At 39.0% G+C, this 19,333-nt stretch overlaps 1 protein-coding gene across 1 annotated transcript in view; it reads left to right on the top strand.

Annotated features, from left to right (window-relative positions):
• Positions 1-19,081, top strand: part of LOC124277338 (DNA excision repair protein ERCC-6-like 2) — a 43,361-nt gene extending 24,280 nt beyond the window's left edge. The window contains exons 15-28 of the mRNA XM_046712990.1: positions 414-497; positions 1,309-1,457; positions 3,009-3,245; positions 4,106-4,177; positions 4,912-5,057; positions 5,862-5,957; positions 6,152-6,251; positions 7,603-7,755; positions 8,599-8,776; positions 11,354-11,539; positions 12,705-12,856; positions 14,436-14,596; positions 16,077-16,303; positions 16,842-19,081. Of these exons, the coding sequence (XP_046568946.1) occupies positions 414-497; positions 1,309-1,457; positions 3,009-3,245; positions 4,106-4,177; positions 4,912-5,057; positions 5,862-5,957; positions 6,152-6,251; positions 7,603-7,755; positions 8,599-8,776; positions 11,354-11,539; positions 12,705-12,856; positions 14,436-14,596; positions 16,077-16,303; positions 16,842-17,809 (2,909 nt within the window). The 3' untranslated portion in view covers positions 17,810-19,081. The remainder of the gene's footprint in view (positions 1-413; positions 498-1,308; positions 1,458-3,008; positions 3,246-4,105; positions 4,178-4,911; positions 5,058-5,861; positions 5,958-6,151; positions 6,252-7,602; positions 7,756-8,598; positions 8,777-11,353; positions 11,540-12,704; positions 12,857-14,435; positions 14,597-16,076; positions 16,304-16,841) is intronic.
• The last annotated feature ends 252 nt before the right edge of the window (positions 19,082-19,333 follow it).

The raw sequence follows: 19,333 nt of genomic DNA, 5'->3' as shown, positions 1-19,333 counted from the left end.
GGCAAGGAATAGCCCAGAAACGTGTATACAATAAAGAAGAAGTTGACATCCATAATATTTTGTCTTATACATGCTTTAAGCATTACTTATTTCTGCAACAGATTGTAAAGGGAGGACTGTTCACAAATTAATTATAAGAGTTTGAGGGATGTAAAAAATTATTGTTCTGGACGAATGAATTGATAAAAGTTCGTTATAAACCACACGTGGTTAATTTCAGACATGGGTGAAATAATGCCTGCATGACATTCTTTATGTTCTTGCAAAGCTGTAATGATAAGAGCAGTAATGTAACTCAATAGGTGTAAAATCCATTTACTCACTGTATTGTAACCAGCAATCTCAGCCTCAACACCACAAGTGAAACAACAATTAAAACAAACAGTTATCTGAAACTCTCCTGTTTGTTCCAGAAAGAGAAGAATTCTCCAACAAGCGGACAAGCATGATGATCAGAAGAACCAAAAAGATAATTGCAGACCAGCTGCCAGAGAAAGGTAAGCTGCTTCTCAAAATGAGGAATCAGAGAGACCTTGTCAACATGCTGATTTGTTAATAAGTATGTCATGAATAAGCAGCATTCAATCTGTATCGCCTGCACTAGGGTGAGTGAGTGAGTGAGTTTAGTTTTACGCCGCACTCAGCAATATTCATGCTATATGGCGGTGGTTTGTAAATAATCAAGTCTGGACCAGACAATCCAGTGATCAACAGCATGAGCATCGATCTGTGCAATTGGGAACCGATGATATGTGTCAACCAAGTCAGTGAGCATGCCCACCCAATCCCGTTAGTCGCCTTTTACGACAAGCATGGGTTACTGAAGATCAATTCTTACCCGGACCTACCTACAGTAGGGGGTGTTATCCGACTTACACATGGGCTAGGAACATGATGATTTTTTTGCAATAGTGAAAAACCATGAAACGAGACTTTCTCCCAGCTAAATAAAGTTGCCCAACCACCATCATCTGGAGGCAAAAGTGTCCACTAGATTATGTCAAAGACGACTTGTAACATTGCCCTTTTCGAGCTGAACTTTAAGTGCTAAACCAAGCAGATATCGATCCTCCAATCAGAGAATGTTTTCTACAAAATCAATATCTGGGCACAGCTATTTCCTGTTGAATCTGTTCTGAAAATATTACCAAACATAGCATGACAAATGTTTTCAGAGCCTTAGTTTACTCAGAGTTTAAAACAATTTATTTTAAATTTTATTCACTCACTCATTCCCTCCCTTCAAAGACATAAAGATAAAGGTTTTCATCTCATTCACTCACTCACTCACTCTTCTCTATCCATCAGATGACAATGTGGTGTTCTGTAAGTTGACTCCACTCCAGGAAAGTGTGTACAGAGCAGTGCTGGGTCACCCTGACATGAGCCTCGTTTTGAGAATGGACGACCCTTGTGACTGTGAGAGCTCGAGAACAAGAAGCAAATGTTGCTACAAGGTAGAGTCAGCTGTCAGACCCTGTCAGTGATACTGTACTGCCCCCTTCTCAGTTATTATGTGCTAACAATAATTGTGGATGTTGTATGTTTGTTTCCCAGAGGTTTTGTTTTGAACTTCTGGGCCCCGTTTCACAAAGCTCTCGTAAGCCTAAGATCTCGAAACTTTTCTCGTAACATTCCTGTCTCCTATACTGTAACATAGGAGGTACTAATGCTACGAGAAAAGTTACAAGATCTTAGGCTTACGAGAGCTTTGTGAAACGGTCCCTGGACTTTTGGAAGCGACATCTTCCACTGTCATTAACATAGGGGAACACAGGTGGACCAGTTGTCTGAGATGCCACAATTACGTTTTTGCTTGGAGTCAATGTGTTGTGTTTGAATGGGGTTTCCATGCTAAACTGGACCATTTGACTGGACCGGGGCATGTTGTCATAAATTGATCGTAGCACTTTGATTGCCTGGAGACAATATAACAAGACCCTGTGACAATTAGGAGATAAACATCATGTGTTTGCCAATTTCCGGGTGTTATTGAGTATTTGAAGCACGGGAATTCATTTGGAACCGACGGCGTAAATACTCAATAACACCTGGAAATTGGCCAACACATGATGTTTATCGACATTGTAAACACAAAAGTAAACCAAAAGGTCCACACACGTTTTTGTGTCTGCATTCATTGACATGGAGTACGGGTACAGCAGTGAAATGTCATCAGCCGGCCATTTCAGCTGTCTCCCATGGTACCATCTGGAACTGCTCATTTGTGACGTCATTCCGACTTTACGTCACAATATGATTTGAATGACGTCATCACAGCTGACGACGTAACAATACAATGGTGTGAGCAATGTTTGAATGTATTATTACGCAGCGAATTTCCAGGAATCGAATACCATTTGATCATGTTTTTCAACCAATCAGATTAAAGAACACAGTGACTTTTGGTTTACAGTCCAAGTTAGAATTGATCTTCATGCTTGTCCTAACAGGTGACTAACTGGGTAGGGTGGTCAGTCTCGCTGACTTGGTTGACACATGTCTTTGTATTACACTTGCGTAGATCGATGCTCATACTGTTGATCATTGGATTGTCTGGTCCAGACTCCATTATTTACAAGATGGAAATATTATTTTGCTGCAATATTGACAGAGTTAAACAACCAACCAATCCATACCACAACATGACCATAACATTATGATTGTTTTGTGAAAGAGGATTCTGATCTTCAAACTTTAGGCAAAATTCACATAAAGACAAATATGATTGTGTTATTGGCAACACATTTGTTCAATAAGTTTTCTTGTTTCAGAGGGGCGGTGGGGTAGCCTAGTGGTTAAAGCGTTGGCTCGTCACGCCGAAGACCCGGGTTCGAATCCCCACATGGGTACAATGTGTGAAGCCCATTTCTGGTGTCCCCCACCGTGATGTTGCTGGAATATTGCTAAAAGCGGCGTAAAACCATACTAAGTCAGTCAGTCAGTCATGTTTCAGAACCTATTTGTATGTCCTATTTGTAATCAGAAACACCATGTCTGTGTTGAAGGTCTCCGCAGAAGGTCACAACATCACAAGCGTCATGTTCTCCTTTATGCACCTGCTTCTGAAGACAGCCAATCACGTGGCTCTGCTCACACCACATGCCAACTCCAGCCCACAGCAGCTGAAGAGAACAAAGGAGGTGTGCAAGATCGCGTTCAAGGACCACCCTCAGTTCCTGGAGCAGAGCAGGGAGGCATCCTTCCGGACATTGTCCGATCCAAAGTACTGTGGGAAGATGAAGGTTTGCTAGTTAAGCATTTCTAGTTATGGAAACTTAAAACTTGAGAATATTTACATCATAGAGATATTTGATTTAGAGAACAACTAACAACATAAAAGTAACAACAAATTATCTGTCATTCATAACTGAATGTTTTTAAACTGGTCCCTTTGCTGGTATGCACTTCAAGCTTAGCGCTATCAGCCAATAGGATTGTTCATAAACACTGCACATACTGGTTGTCATTGGAAACGGAGGAACAATGAATGTTATGCTCTGCAACCACTGCCTGTCAACTCAAAGGTTTACATATACGAGCATTGAATACGTTTTTGTTGCTTGTACTTACCTTCAGATGTATCAAAACGTTCAATGTCAAAGGAATAACAGAACAGCCTCTAGGACAAAAACATGATGATGTCCCCATAGTTTCATTCTGATAGATAGTTGGTACTGAGTTTAAATATACGTAGAGAAACAAATAAAGGAACACAGGAAAATTCAAGTGTTCCTTAAATATTTTCTAGTTTTCATCACCAGCTTTGAATAGTACTGTGGTGATGAAAACTGGAAAATATTAAAGGAACACGTGACTTTTCCTGTGTTCCTTTATGTGTTTCTCTTCGTATATTAAAAGCCCAGTGCTGTACCAGTGTAATAAGAGGCTGTTTGTTCCTGTATGATGCCCTGTTGTATATGTTCAGGGCGGTGGGGTAGCCTAGTGGTTAAAGCGTTGGCTCGTCATGCCGAAGACCCGGGTTTGAATCCCCACATGGGTACAATGCGTTAAGCCCATTTCTGGTGTCCCCCGCCGAGATGTTGCTGGAATATTGCTAAAAGCGGCATAAAACCAAACTCAGTCAGTGTATATGTTCACCCAGGTTCTCCAGGGTCTTCTGTCGGTGTTCCACAAGACTCACAGCAAGGTGTTGGTGTTCTCCTACTCCACCAGGGTACGGACTTCTACTGTTAGACTTCTGAAATACCTTGGCTGCATGGTGACCCTGACATGTAAAGCAATTCCTTTGTGCAGAGTTGTTTCCCTTGGATTTGTCAGATCCTGCGTCTTTATAACTTGTGCTAGGCATGATATGTCTGTAATACTCTCAGTGAAGCTAGAAATTGTAGCTCACTTACTCACATGGTGTGTGGGCATGGGTTTGATTCCATTATTTTTATTCTTGTATGTTAAATGAAAATCATTGTAAATGAATTCCAGGGAAGAATTCCCTAATTGTTGACTATTTCACAAAGTTAGCCGCCTAACCCCCTCAGCCACCGTAACTTCCACTGGCCTGAGCGGGTTAGGCGTCTGACGTTGTGTGCTGGCGATAAGGTACCTGACTCTGAGGGTGTGGGATCAAATCCCAGATGGGACTCAACCCAACAAAAAGTACTAGAATCTGTACTTTACTGAGAAAGTGTAATCCCAAATATAACAATATCTTACATTTGACCACTTTCTAAATGGCATTGTGTATTCATGATACTAATGTAATTATAAGATTGGTTTAGAGATGAAAAGCAATGAAGATAATACTCGTTCTTGGTACCCCTTTTGTTGCAAATTGCTATCAATAATTTGTGCACCACTTTCTTTTTAAAATGGTGGACCATTTATGCACATGTGAGCACGGACTGTTTTCGTTGGATTGTGACAATCAGTGTTCATCTTCCACACCTGTAGCTGCTTGACATCCTGGAACAATACATCATCAGTGACGGACATGAGTATCGACGCATCGACGGCACCGTCAACAACCGCCGCAGGATGGATATTGTTCGCGAGTTCAACAAGGACCCTAACATCTTTGTCTGTTTGATATCTACTAAGTGAGTTTGAGTTTCTCCTGTGCGGATTTTGGAAATGCCAACCATTACCAGAGATGCCAACTCATACGATTTTATCGTATTCAGTACGAAAAAGTAACACAAAATACGCGACTATGGTAGCAGTGAAAATATTCGAATTAAAAAAAATACATTAAATTAAATTATAAAATAGCATACATACCACACACACTAAATTTCAACCACATTATATTCAGTATCAGCTGTGTGGATACTTACTACTGATTTAGGTGAGTACAACGTTAATAACAAGTTCTTAGAATATCTATATATTTTTTCATTAAATATGAAGATCCTTTCAAAAAGTTAATACTAATTTTTGCATCATTTTTTGGCCAAATACTAACTGGGTTAAATTAGGGTTGGCATCTCTGCCTTACTGTCTTTTTGATTAAATCATGTTAGTAACACAAAATGTTTTACGAATTTGGTCCACCTTTAGTTTAAGCTAGTTACTGTTAATGGCTACATTCTTGGTCTTATGATGGATTGAGAGCCTGTACAAAGAGGCAAGGTTGGTGGTTCTAGCATCAGCCACATCATAACAAGAGATATAAAGATGGTGCGTGTCAACATGTTGAAAATAAACCATGGACACCTGGGAGTCAGTGCACTGTGACTGAGAGGGATATCCATGTCATACTGCTGCTTGGTGGATCAATAGGAAAGTACAATTTAGTTTTAGTTATTGAATGTATGTACATTATACATTTTTCGTCTGTTTTATCATACTCTTATTCATCTTTCTAGGTTATTTATCTTTCTATGATTTATGCATACTTTCAGAGCTGGTGGCTTAGGATTGAACTTGACTGGTGCCAACAAGGTCGTGATCTTTGACCCCAACTGGAATCCAAGTCATGACCTCCAAGCTCAAGACAGGTGAGTGGTCTCCCTTGAGTCCTTTCTTGTCCATGGAGATTTGTTCTGAAGACAAGATACAAACTTTATGGCTTCAAACAAAGATCGAATATGATTAATTAAAGACTGACATCATATAGCTGAAGCATTGCTGAGTGTGGTGTTAAACAACAAACCAAACATTTATTGATAATGTTTTTTGCTTCCTATTTCAGAGCATACAGAATTGGTCAGAGAAAGAATGTGAATGTGTATCGCCTCATCTCTGTAGGGACAATAGAAGAAAATATTTACCTACGTCAAATATACAAACAGGTATGTTGTTTAAGTGGTTCATAGGTATTCTTGGTAACAGTAGGTCAACACCAATAGATGGATTGGGTGATCTAGCTCTGCTGATTGCTGGTCATCTCTTATCGATGGGGTGGATCGTACAACCTCTGGATTGTACATAGTTAATTATTTACGGGCTGCTGTCTTACAGCTGAAATATTTTGAGTGCGACAACAAAAACAAACCTCTTTCGGCATCAATATGATAATAAATGAAATATTTATTATTCTGATTGAGTTTTCCTGTCAGTTTCAACTTTTTAGTGATATCGTTATAACATTAGCTAAAACAATCCAACAGTGCAAGACCCTTCAAGATCTGGGTTAAAATTGGTCTTCAGTAACCCATGCTTGTCGTAAGAGGCAACTAACAGGATCAGGTGGTCAGGCTCACTGACTTGGTTGACACATGTCATTGTATCCCAATTGTGTACATCATTGCTCATGCACTGGATTGTCTGGTCCAGACTGGATTATTTACAGACCGCCTCCATATAGCTGGAATATTGCTGAATCTGTTGTTAAACAATAAACCAACCCACCAACAGTGCAATGCAGGACTGTAGCCAGTGTAAGGGTTGCCCACAAGGCCAAGCCGTTTGAAGCAGTGTCTGTGCTTGAAGTGTTGAAATGATCTGAATCTCTTTCAGCTTTCCTCGATCATCAAGCTGACTCATATAACTGATATAACTGATATAACTGATATAGCTGAAATATAGCTGAGTGCTGCGTTAAACAACAAACAAACAAATAGAACTGAAACATTGTTCCACGCCTTAAAACCTTTTCACTCACTCAGATAAAAAAAATTTGTACGATCTGACGTCAATTTAATCATGTGTTTGCGTTGTGTTAACATAAAACTGATTTGTTAAAACATGCACCTTATTATTTCATTTATTGTTTTGAATTTATGCAATATTGCCTAAAATGGAATTGATGTACTTTGTATGATCATACATAAAATATGTTTTCTATAGTACAACTTTCCAGCGTTTACCTCTCGCACATCTCATGTGATCTTCATGCTGTACACAGCTAACCAATGCTTGTCATGAGAGACTACTCGGGGATCGGGTGGTCAGACTGACTGACTTGGTCTATGCATGTCATCATGTCCATTGCATAGATCAGTGCTCATGATGTTCATCACTGGATTCTCTGGTCCAGACTCCATTACTGACAAATCATAATTATATTGGTTGAATATTTCTTTGACTATGGTATTATAACGAACAAACATGAACACAACAGAATTGTAATCAAACTGCACCTCCAGGTAAGGTTCAATTAATTTTGTATATTTGGATTGAATTTATCATTCCTTCCCACAGCAACTAGGAAATGTTGCTGTTGCAAGTGAGAATGCGACGCGTTTGTTCCACGGTATCCAAGGTGACCGCTTCCACAAGGGGGAGCTATTTGGGGTGAAGAATATGTTCCAGATCCGCACAGGGGACTCTTGTCTAACTATGGACATTCTACAGGTACATGGAGGATGCTTGGAGTGAGCAACCATTTCGGTTTCCACGATAAGTCCCAAGTATCTCATTCCACATGCTCATTAAATGGCTAATTGAATGTCATTTTGAGCTTAATCTTAATGACTATATTTAGGGACTGGTAATCTATTAATGAGGGAAGGTGGAGTTGCACTGTAACATATTCTGCCCCCTCACTCCATTTTATGTAACATCTTTTTATTTCCCAACCCCACTCCATGCTTGCAGCATGTTCTCATGGCCCTTCCTTCCTCTCTAATATAACTGTGTCATGTTTGCATGACACTCCACCATATAGTTGTGATAAATTTTGACAAGATCCCCCTCTTTTGAGTGTGCCAGAATTTCATGCCCCTCGATCACCATCCATAATGAATTTATCCATGTCAAAGACCACTGATTGATTTTCCACATGACCATCAATGGTTAGGCTCCGTCCCGAAAGCAGAAGCTCCGGGTTCGATTCACGGCCGCGTCATGCCAAAAGACGTTAAAATATGGTATTTGTTGGTCCCTGCCTGGTGCTCGGCATTAATGGGTACAACAAGAACTGGTTGGCTTGGAGTCAGTATACTGTGTCTGAAAGGGGTATTCATGCCTAACTGCGGCATGGCATCTCAGTGAGCTATCACTATAAAACCAGCTTAAGTCTGGGCTAGTACAAGCAGCCACACATAGTATCGCCATTCTTAGTACGACGTTAAACCCCATTTCACCTTAACTCATATGTTAGGCCCAGTTTAGGTGTTCCCTGCTCTAAAAATATGGCAGGTATATTGACATTAAAACATACTCACTCTTACTTGTGGTTTCATGTTACGATTCCAGAGAAACCAGAAAACGGAGACAGCTTTACGTGGGTTCCAGATGTCGAAGTACATAGTGCCACCATCAGTTGTCACAGAGGAAACAATTGAGGATGAAGATTTGTCTGATAACACTAACCTGGAATCGGATGATGAGGAGTCTGAAGATGCACTGAGACATCTGCTGGGCACAGACAATGGTAGGATGTGATACAACATTTACCATCTTCTTGATTCAACTACCCAGCTGTCTGATTTGATGGGAAGAAATGATATTGCATTTGAGGTATAACTCTTCATTTTGGAGATCTGCAAGTTTCATTTATGTCCTTGGAATTTCATTTGGTACCAGCACATTTATCCAGAAGTATTGTATGCACATTCCGGCGCATAAAATCACTGCCACAGTCTAATTTGCATATCATGTGACCGGACTTTTTCTCTTGTGTGTAAACAAAAGTGCATATTCATAATAAGAAAGAGACTGGGCTTACGCAAGCTTTTCGGCACGCTCTTCACAATGTTTTACATTGTTACATATATATTCTTCCATAACTGCGACAATAACTTTTATTACAGTACATATTTAGATATCAAACTGGTTGCATCGTTTGCTCTCTGTTGGCTTCGATGACAGCACGTGGAGCCGTACAACCTATGTAAACAAAGGATCGCTACGCAAATCGAAATAGTGTTACATGTTTTAGGATATGTTCTCAGTGAAACTAAACCATTCTAACAAAGATGTTTAATTAGATGTGTAAGGAATATGTAGAGTTAAGGAATATGTAGATTATATTGAATGGACGGTGCAAGATGTGACGAATCGTCACATCTTTCTGGCCTGTGACAGAGGTACTAAGCTGGCTTGCCGCATGGAACTCTGGGTAGGAGAGTGTATTGTATGTTGAGAGTTTTAGACATCTTATACTCGATATGGACATTATGGTACACCATCACAAATAACTTTTGCAATGCAACATCATAATATTGGAACGGAACGGCCAAGGACTAGTCGAGAAGTACTAGTAGACAAACTACAAAAATAAAATGGATGCTGCCACCAGTCACAAAATGTGACAAAATAGATACCGGAGCTCGGAGAAGAGGTTTAGTGAAAATATATCACAAGGACCTGACAGGTAGTGAATGTCGAAACTGGCGAAATGCAGAAGGATCACACAACAAGTAGATAAAGTTCCAATAACGAGTTTATTTATGAAGCGATACTGACTGTCATCTTGACTGGATACCTTGCTCGTCAACCTGTGTCTTCGTGGCTGTCGTAGTCTTGCAGTAGTCTTGCAGTACTGTATCCACTCGTGATAGAGATCCCTGGGTTGTTAACACAAATTAACTGTACAATAAACTTCGAAACTTTAAAAGCGTACGAACTTGCAGCAACCAGAACTGGATCAAGATAATGTAAACAATACATTCCGGAAGTCACGTGACCCAAAATGAATACCAAGGAGGCCGCGCCTCCGACAGCTGTCAAAATGTGATACAAGTAAGAAAGAAAAACAAATCCTAATTTTTACTTGCAGTGAAGTACGTATATCTCGGCTTCAAAAGATTCCACTAATCTCACGAGGAAGAAACCCTTAGCAGAGACTGTAACTTGATAAATTAAACAAAGCAGGTCGGAATGACCCTGGACCCCCTGGATCGCGAATGCAATCCCCGACTGTCAAAGCATTGAATAGCATAACAGTAATAGTTCGCACTGACGATAAATCCCTGCAACTTGTGATTGATAACTGTATCTGTACTCTGTAAACTTGAATCATACGATCCGGGAATATTCCGATTCTGTTGGAATGAATGCAGATCGACTGTCGGATTCTCTTAACTGTCAGACGAAATCCGGATGTCAACAAAGTTGAAAATAACCCCCTAAAAATCACTTATCCACAACTAGATACTAAGAGAGCAGACCAAGTGTTAATAATAGCATAGTTAATTAAAAGTTATACAATAAAAATGTCTTATAATGTGAAAATGAGAACTTAGCTGTGACGTAACCCTGGAACCCTACCTTGCTTGTCAAAGTCAAAATTGCCGCACTGACGCTAACCTTGACAGCTCTATTTATAGGTGACCTAGGGTAACATGATACACAAATGTGATGTCAGAATATCTAAGATGACGACTGTAAACATGACTGACGTTAATTGTGCTGGAATTTACTGTTATACTTGATACTGCAGCTTGGAAGCAGACTGCACAAAGGTATGTCACCTTAATAAAATGCAGCATGAGGCTGGTATCTTCGATGGAATCACTTTGAAAGCTGAGAGCTTGATTATCTCTTACTTGAAGCCAAGATTAGACATGAATTTTTATTACAATATATATAAGAATAAAATTAGCATAATGCTGAATTTGTTATGGTGAAAACAGGAATGATACAACACCAAAAAGCTTTAGTGAGTGAGTTTAGTTTTACACTGCACTCAGCAATATTTCAGCTGAATGGCCAGTCTGGAAATAATGGAGTCTGGACCAGACCATCCAGTGATCAACAACATGAGCATCGATTATGCAATTGGGATTTGCAAATCAGGTAGCATACTGAAGAAATAACCGGATCATGGTTTTAACAAATGCAGTATTAGATCATTTTAATAGAGAATAGATGATTTAAAAAACTGTTTATCAGTGCCCTTAAAGGGTCTTTTTTTGCATTATATCACAAACTAGATCTTTTAATAGAGAATAATGTCTTTAGGTGCATTAATACACCTTGCTTACAGACAATAATGTCTTGCTTTCAGATTCAGGTCTAGATATAGCATCGCCACCTCCCTCACCACCAAGTATAACTAAACCACAGGTGTCTGACAGAAAGAGATCAGACCAGAGAAATACGAAGACTGCCATAAGACGGGAAGTAGTAAAGGAGTTGTCTACCCCTGATGCATCTGTCAATCAGTCCTTTACATCAATCAACTCAGTGTTTGGTAATACCCTGTATACAGTGAACTCTGGCAATATTGGCCTCTGTAAACACCGGCACTCTGTCTACATCGACACAAAGTTTCAGTCCGGCAGAAATGCACTTAATTATCATTTAGAAACATCTGTAAACATCAGCATCTGTCTACTCAGGATATCGGCATTGTTTTTCAGTCCCAACGAACAAGTTGTTATGAAAACGAATCTATTACAACCGGCACATGAAGGACGGCGCTACCCTTTGATGCAATTAGGTCCAAATGATGTAACAACACAATTCGCGGTTACTCCCGAGATTATTCAGAAATGGAAGTGTCAATCAGTTTCTTGTTAATTAGTGAGTGGTACGTGTCACTTACATAGAGTAATTAATAGTGGGCAGTTTGACTTTAAAACGAGCAAGAGTTTAGTTGTTTAGAGGGTATTTAAGGTAAAATCGTATAATGTCAATAGTGTAATGGTCAGTATTGCCAAAATGTCTCGGCTGGTAAAACGTGCAAGATGTGAGTTGACCCTTCAACAAAAAGTTCATCAGATGGCTGGTTAACATCATGGAAAACACGATACAGCATAAAAGTCAGTGGCGAGAGTGCCAGTGTGAATGCCGATGATGTAGCAACATTTAAGTCCTGCCTTCCAGATTTGACTGACGGATTGACTGATTGCCTGTTTTTTTGGCAAGCCAAAACCTAAACCGGCACTGTCAAAACCGGCATTTTTATTTGGTCCCGAGTGATGCCGGTATTGGCAGAGTACACTGTATGTTGAAGTCTGATTCTTACAACCTGTGTTTATTTAGGACATAAACATATTGTTTTCTATGTAGAGCTAACTTACCAAAAGTTGTAACTGCTCATTTATATTTTGATCGAATTATACACACAATGTGAGGTTTCAAATAGGTTGACAATTTCATAAAGTTTCTTCATTATCTTAATAACAAATGAAATAATCACCATTCCAATCTTTACTTACAATCAATTTTTTTCTTTCATGTATGAAGTTAAGTCAGATTTGCCCTCAACAAGAAATTGATGTTCAAAAATTTTAAGATTTTAAAAGTTATTTTAAAATAGTCAGTATTTGCGAAGATTGAGGGTTACAGGTCGACAATAAATGCAAAACTTCATTATGTCGGTTGATTGTGTTTATCACTGTATCTGTCCTCAGAGAAATGTGGTGTGATGCACGTCCATGAAAACCCCAAGGTGGTCGGTGCATCTCGGGCAGAGAACCACATGTCACGGCATGCCATAAAAGATGTGTACGAGCTGCACCAGAACTCACAAGCTCCAGCCATGGAGGTTGATCCTTACTCTGATGTAAATATTTTTCTACAAGTTTTTATGTTTTTGTTTAATTCATTCGTCTGTTTTTCCCTCTTCACATCCCTAAAACACAAGATTTATGATGCTGAAGCTTTTTTGGTACCAGAAATAATGTCACTATGAATAACCTACAGAAACCTCATCTGATATTCAAGTTATTTTTTTACATTTGAACTTCCATTACATCTGGTCAGTTAAACATAGTGAATATATTTCATAACTGACTCCAGTATATTTTTTTATTTATGAAGAATTTACGATAGTGTGTGCACCTTTTTTCAAAACTATAAATGGAAAAAGCACATTCTATTCTTATTTCTAAGATGCTTCGGTGAAAGATCAAAGGTGCCGACAGTACTTTATCAGACGATAATGTGCACTTTTTGCATTACGTCACAATGTATGGGCGTCACTGCGCCATTCTAGTATGCCCCCTCGTAATCGAACACTTTTGTATTACGTCACAATGTAACTGACGTCATTGTCAGTTGTCATCACCTCGTACAGCCTCCTACAGTAAACTACTCCGTTGCATCCCGTTTCTATTTTGCAGTTGCTTCACTGAGCTAACATCACTGGTGGAAACATTACGTTCATGTTTTCCGACGGATAAAATGTCTCAGTTCGACTCACAATTTTACAGCGACACCGTAACGTTCACAATGTTTACATTCCCACAATGCAATCATCAGCTTCATCTGAATGTACTGATCTAAACTTACGTTGGTAGTAGAAATGCGACGTTCATATTGCCCCATATGGTTTACGTTAAGCACAGATGCAATTAATATAATTTAGAGAAGATATTTAACCCGAACGTAAACCGTCATCAAGCAGTTTATCTTTTGTTTTTCTGGTAATGTTCGTCTTAACATAGGGGGGCAGACCTGTCAATAGAACAGCGCGCCAGTTAGCCCTGTGCGAGGATTCTTAATTTAGGTCACCGACACCATCATTTGTTTTCTGCCTTAGATTAATCGTAATTATCCTTAGAAAGTCTTATAGTTGGCATCTTAGAAAAGAAGCAAGCGTCCTCGTGCTTTAACTATAATAGTTCAGGGTGAAAGTGTGCTTTATTACTCTATACATGGTGGTAGAGCGAACTGTATTTCTTAAACATGTATATGTTAAAAGTAATAACTCACTTACTACTTATTTAATCCATTAGCACATAAAACTGTACACAATTAGTGACCTCATTCATGAAATGCAGTTACGATCATGATTAATATTTATCATGGTGGCTGAGTGGGTTAGGCAGTTGACTTTGTGTGCTGGCGATTAGGTGCCGGACTCTGGCGTGTGGGTTCAAATCCCGGATGAGACTCAATCCAAAACAGTACTAAAATCTGTACTTTACTGAGAAAGTGGAATCCCAAATATAACATGTTACATTTGACCACTTTCTAAATGGCATTGTGTATTCACAGACTATATTGATGTGGAACCATTACAGATTTTTGGCAAAGAAACTCATGTCTTTCTGTAAACGTTAAGTAGTTGTTCAGCACACTTTAACCATGCATTGTATTAAGTGATAACTGTGTTTTATATTTGTCCATTGCTGCTCTAGTCCAGTGAGGAGGAGATCCCTACCCCTCCCCAACTGAAGAAGGGTGGAAGCAGAGGGCGAGGCCGCGGAAGGAAACCTGGGCCTGATCACAATACCCCAAGGGCAGTAGAACATGGGTCTTGTAGGGTCCTGATTGGCCAGACACCAGCAGCCATCAGAAGGTGAGAAGCTTCATAGGACTTCTAGATATGTTGTAAACTTTATTAAATAAGGGCAGCTATTTTTTATTTTTGACATTTCTATGATTTCAGATTTTTAGGATGAAAATATAAAATTGTTAGAAGGGGAAAATGATAAAATATACACTGATAATATCTTTTTCTAGGAAAGGTATGTCTAAATTCTTCTCAGATGACCAATATATCAGGTTAGTGCGTTTATTAACGTATACCGAGAAATTTTTAAAGTACTAAAATTTCGAGGTTTGAGACCCCCAGAGTTTTCGAGGTGATTTAAATTTCGAGGTTTGGGGACCTAAAATATATAAATATTTTAGACAATTTTAATTTCGAGGTTAGAAAAAAGTGGCCAGAAACATCACTTACCGGACCAATACTCACTGAGCTGTTGGTAAAACTCCTAGTAGCCAGTGATAACTGCCGTCGGACTGTTATAACTACCTGTATACCAGTCCATGGCAGCAATAATAGTAATGAAAACAAACGTTTGATTCTTTGTTGTGATAAATGACCCATGAAACACTCTGTCGGCAGAGTTCAAACATGACGCTATTTTTTCTCAGACAATATTGTTTTCTTAACAACTAACTATAAGCATGTATGCATGGGTCTCTGCTGAAACTAGAGACTGACATCAAGTGTATTGACAGTTGGTTTGACTTCACATGCAAGACGCTGATTGAATTACCTAATTTTTTTTAATGCATGTAATACATGACCAACAATTAAATAGTCTTGACACCGCACTTCTGTTGTTTGTTTATTCAGGCCGTTCAGGGTCACTGAACGTTAAATTAGTTGTAGACAGGCATTACAGAGTTAATGTGCATGTCAGAAAGTCATTGGTTGCCAGCTGTTGAAATGCTTATCAATAGGAAATCTAACCCAAAGGTTTGAAGTTCGAAAAAATTCATGGATATATTTTCGAGGTTGCGTTTCTAACCTCGAAAATTAGATACCTCGAAAATTTCCCGGTATACAGTATTTATCACCAGGCACTCGTTAACTGCATGATTATTGACACTGTACTAATGAGGAAGACCATTCACTGTGTTAAGAATTTTGTATAAAATATTTAACATATATTATATTTTATTACACCACCTCCATTGCCTTTCAGTAAAGCAACTATATAATATATAATGTATCAAAGTGGGAATGATTCCCTTGTTTTTCACATATAACATAGGTTCTGGAATTATTGGACCTCAAGTCTATGATTCTTGCCTTCACGGGCGATGAGGTAACCTAGTGGTTCGCTCGTCACGCCAAAGACCCGGGTTCGATTCCCCACATGGGTACAATGTGTGAAGCCCATTTCTGGTGTCGCCCCGCCGTGATATTGCTGGAATATTGCTAAAAGCGGTGTAAAACTAAACTCACTCACTCACTCTTGGCTTCACTGCTCAAATGGGCAATAGGTTAACTCAAATGTATCGAATACATATCTTCTGTTTGCTAGACAACATTTTGCCAAGATGGCAGCCAGTGACTCAGCAGACCAGCTGGCTCTTGCAGAGACAATCCTCAGTGGGAATGCAGCATCACGACTACAGATGCTGAGAGAGTTCTATACCCAGGAGCACCCTCACCTGGAGGAGGTGGTCAATACGGCATTGACCATCCCCAAGACTGATGACAGTTCGGTGCTCAGCAGTAGTGTCAAGAAGGCCAGCAGTATCAAAAAAGGTTTGTTTTGTTGCAAAGGTCGATCCTTGGGCTGGGATATATAACCCAGGTACAGGTCTGGTTGGTCCTATACAGGATCCACATACCCACAAGAATATCTGGACCATTTGTTAATTCAGAAATAAAACTCTATCTTTACAGTGCAAGTTGATGATGTTAGCTTTTCCTTTCAACTTTAATAAAGCTTTGTCAACTTCACTGTATGCATTATCAGATTGTTTGGTATGCGTATTCAAGTAGTTTTTGTCAGGGCCACAGTGAAATAACTCTTGAGCCCTACCACAGTGAAATAACTCTTGAGCCCTATTTCATGGACATGGATAACAGGTGTTGGGTACAAAGGTAGTAAAAATGGACATTCAGTTTAAACATTTTGTTGTATCATTTGAGATACAAGTTTGTTAATAAGCAAACCATAATATAACTTTTGTTTTTAATTTTTTTCTGAGGAGTTTAACTTAGGCATTTGAAATTTATTTATGAAGAACTGAAGATGGCTCTTCATATTGAAATCTTGAGTTTTGTTTAATCATTTTAGGCAAAGAGAGGAAAGCTGTCTCTAAAACTCAGTCTAGGAGCCGACCAAGGAAATCAAAACAAGGTCTCACTTTTATGGACTTTGAAGACAGTGAATCTCAGTCCATTCCACAACCCAAACCTGGTCCAAGCCGACTTGACCACGATGAAAGTGACCTGTCCAGCATGGAAGTAGGCAAGGCAATATCTCTGAGAGGAGTGACCACTCGGATGAGAACTCCTCGTGGGAGACGGACAAAGTCTCAAGGACAGAGTCTGGCAACTAGGACTGTTGTTGAGTCTGATTTGGACTCACTGTTTGAAAGTATTCCACAAAAACTGAATAAACGCTCAAAGGAAAGAGATCAAAAGCTGGTAAACACAGAGTTGACATTTTCTGAGACTGTCAATGTCGATGAAGTCAAAGTGCCTTTTACAAGAGACGAAGGATCAAATGTAGATGAGTTGCTGTTTCAAATTGGTAACTGTGGTAGGGAAAAAGACAAGAAACAGTTAATGCCAGATGCTAAAGAAGATGAAGACCAGTTAGTTGTTTCCATACTTGATGATCTATTCACCACTTCCACATCACGGAGGAAACCTGCACCACCCAAAGCCAAGAAAAATGAAAACTCATGTGACCTGTTTTCTCCAGAATCATCAACTTCTGAAAAAGATGCAGATTTGACATCAGACTTGCTCAATGAGAGCACTTTAGCTGATGACAGTATTGACTGTTTCAGTGAGCACAAGAAGTGGAAGAAAAGGAAAGCATCACCAGGGAAATCCCCTGGGAAGTCTCCAGGGAGAAGAGTTCAAAGACTTCTCCAAGAGAGTACTGATGATTTTGAGAAGCTTTTGGAGTCAGGAAAGTTGAGGAAGAAAGATGGGAAATCTACAAGAAAGAATTTGCATCGAGATTTTGATGACCTTGATGTTGACGTGGACAGAGAGCACCAGAATATAGACAGTGCCAGCCTATTCTCATAGCGCTCAAACAAGTGCATGATACTTGGGGATGCCACCCATTACGAAATCAGGAAGATCTACAGTCATTCCGATATTATGAACCAACTTCTGCCAAAATGATTAAGCTAAATATGTCATGTACCTTACCTTGCCCCCAAAAGACATCACTTGTAATTAAACCTTGCAACTATCATTGCCAGATACACAAATAATTCATAATTTTTTATCTTTTTTTATGACCTGTGAAGTGAAGGTTTACTTAATTTGGGTGATAAAATATAATGCCAAAAATGTTTTGATTAAAACTGGACAGTCAGACATGCAGATTATGAGAACTCATTTCTTTTTGACAGTTAACTGCCTCGCTATATGGTAGGCATCTGGATGAGTACATCCCAATAAATCCATGACCTGTGGGCTAGGATCAAGCATGCCTCTTGTTTTTTAAGCCTACACCTGTTGTTGTTGGTCACAAGTTTTAGTATTCTGGTCTACCATGTCTGCTCTTGTAGATAGGTCTCTTGTTACATGTAAATTATCATGAAACTAGGGGACAGTTCAAGGTCAAACTTGGAAAAAAAGTGATCATTGAACAACAGTTACTTAATTTTGTGTTTGTGTGTTTGAGTTACAACTGCTTTAATTGCTAAAATCGCTTAGCAAGTTAACCAATTTCAGTTAATCATTGAAAAATCATCAATGATCAGATCAGGTGTGCTTTTAGCTGACGGTTTAGGGCAGTGGGATAGCTTATTGGTTAAAGTGTTTGTCATGCTGATGTTCCATGTTCAATTGCTGGCATGGGTTCAAGGTATGAAGCCAGTCATGACTTGAGCCACGAGTCCAAATCTCAGATCTTGTGAAATATCTTGATCTTATGATCTATACAACTAAGAGATTATACACTTGTACATCAACACAAGTACTCTGCTGGAAATGATGTCAAGTAACAAGTTTGACACAGGTGTTGGAGCAGATTGTGAAGAATATTCTTGATGTCGTCAGTCCATGGATATCTTATCTTCTTTCAATTTTCAGCTCTTGTCAAAAACAAGTCTACACCACATATTTGCAACTGGTTACATAAAAACATGTTCTCTTTATGTGAACAAATGAAACTACATTTCATATTCATGTACAACAGTGTACACTGTCAAACCTCAGAAGTTACAGTTTTACATGGCAGTATAAAGTCAGATTGACATGTTTCACTTTTATACCTTTAAGAAGATTGACCAAAGATTATATGTAAAATGCATTTGATCAATTGTTATTAAAAATGTTAATCCTTGATCTTGACGTGTTGGATCTTTTTATTTTACCATTCCCTGTATCCATAATTTCCTTTTGTCAACCAATGATTGTATCCTAGTTAAGAATCTAGCAGTGTATATTTATCATGCAATCTCACTCTGAAGAACACTAACTAGAATGTCAACATTTGATCAAATATGTACAACTATAACATTTGTCTATCTAACGTACCTAAAGTTATGTAGTTTGGGGCCTATGGCTTACATTAACGGAATAAAAAATAGAATTTCA

This window comes from Haliotis rubra, unplaced genomic scaffold (assembly GCF_003918875.1).
Source record: "Haliotis rubra isolate DU_JTF1 unplaced genomic scaffold, ASM391887v1 Scf220, whole genome shotgun sequence".
Classification (NCBI taxonomy): domain Eukaryota; kingdom Metazoa; phylum Mollusca; class Gastropoda; order Lepetellida; family Haliotidae; genus Haliotis; species Haliotis rubra.
This window is presented reverse-complemented; position numbering and strand designations above follow the sequence as displayed.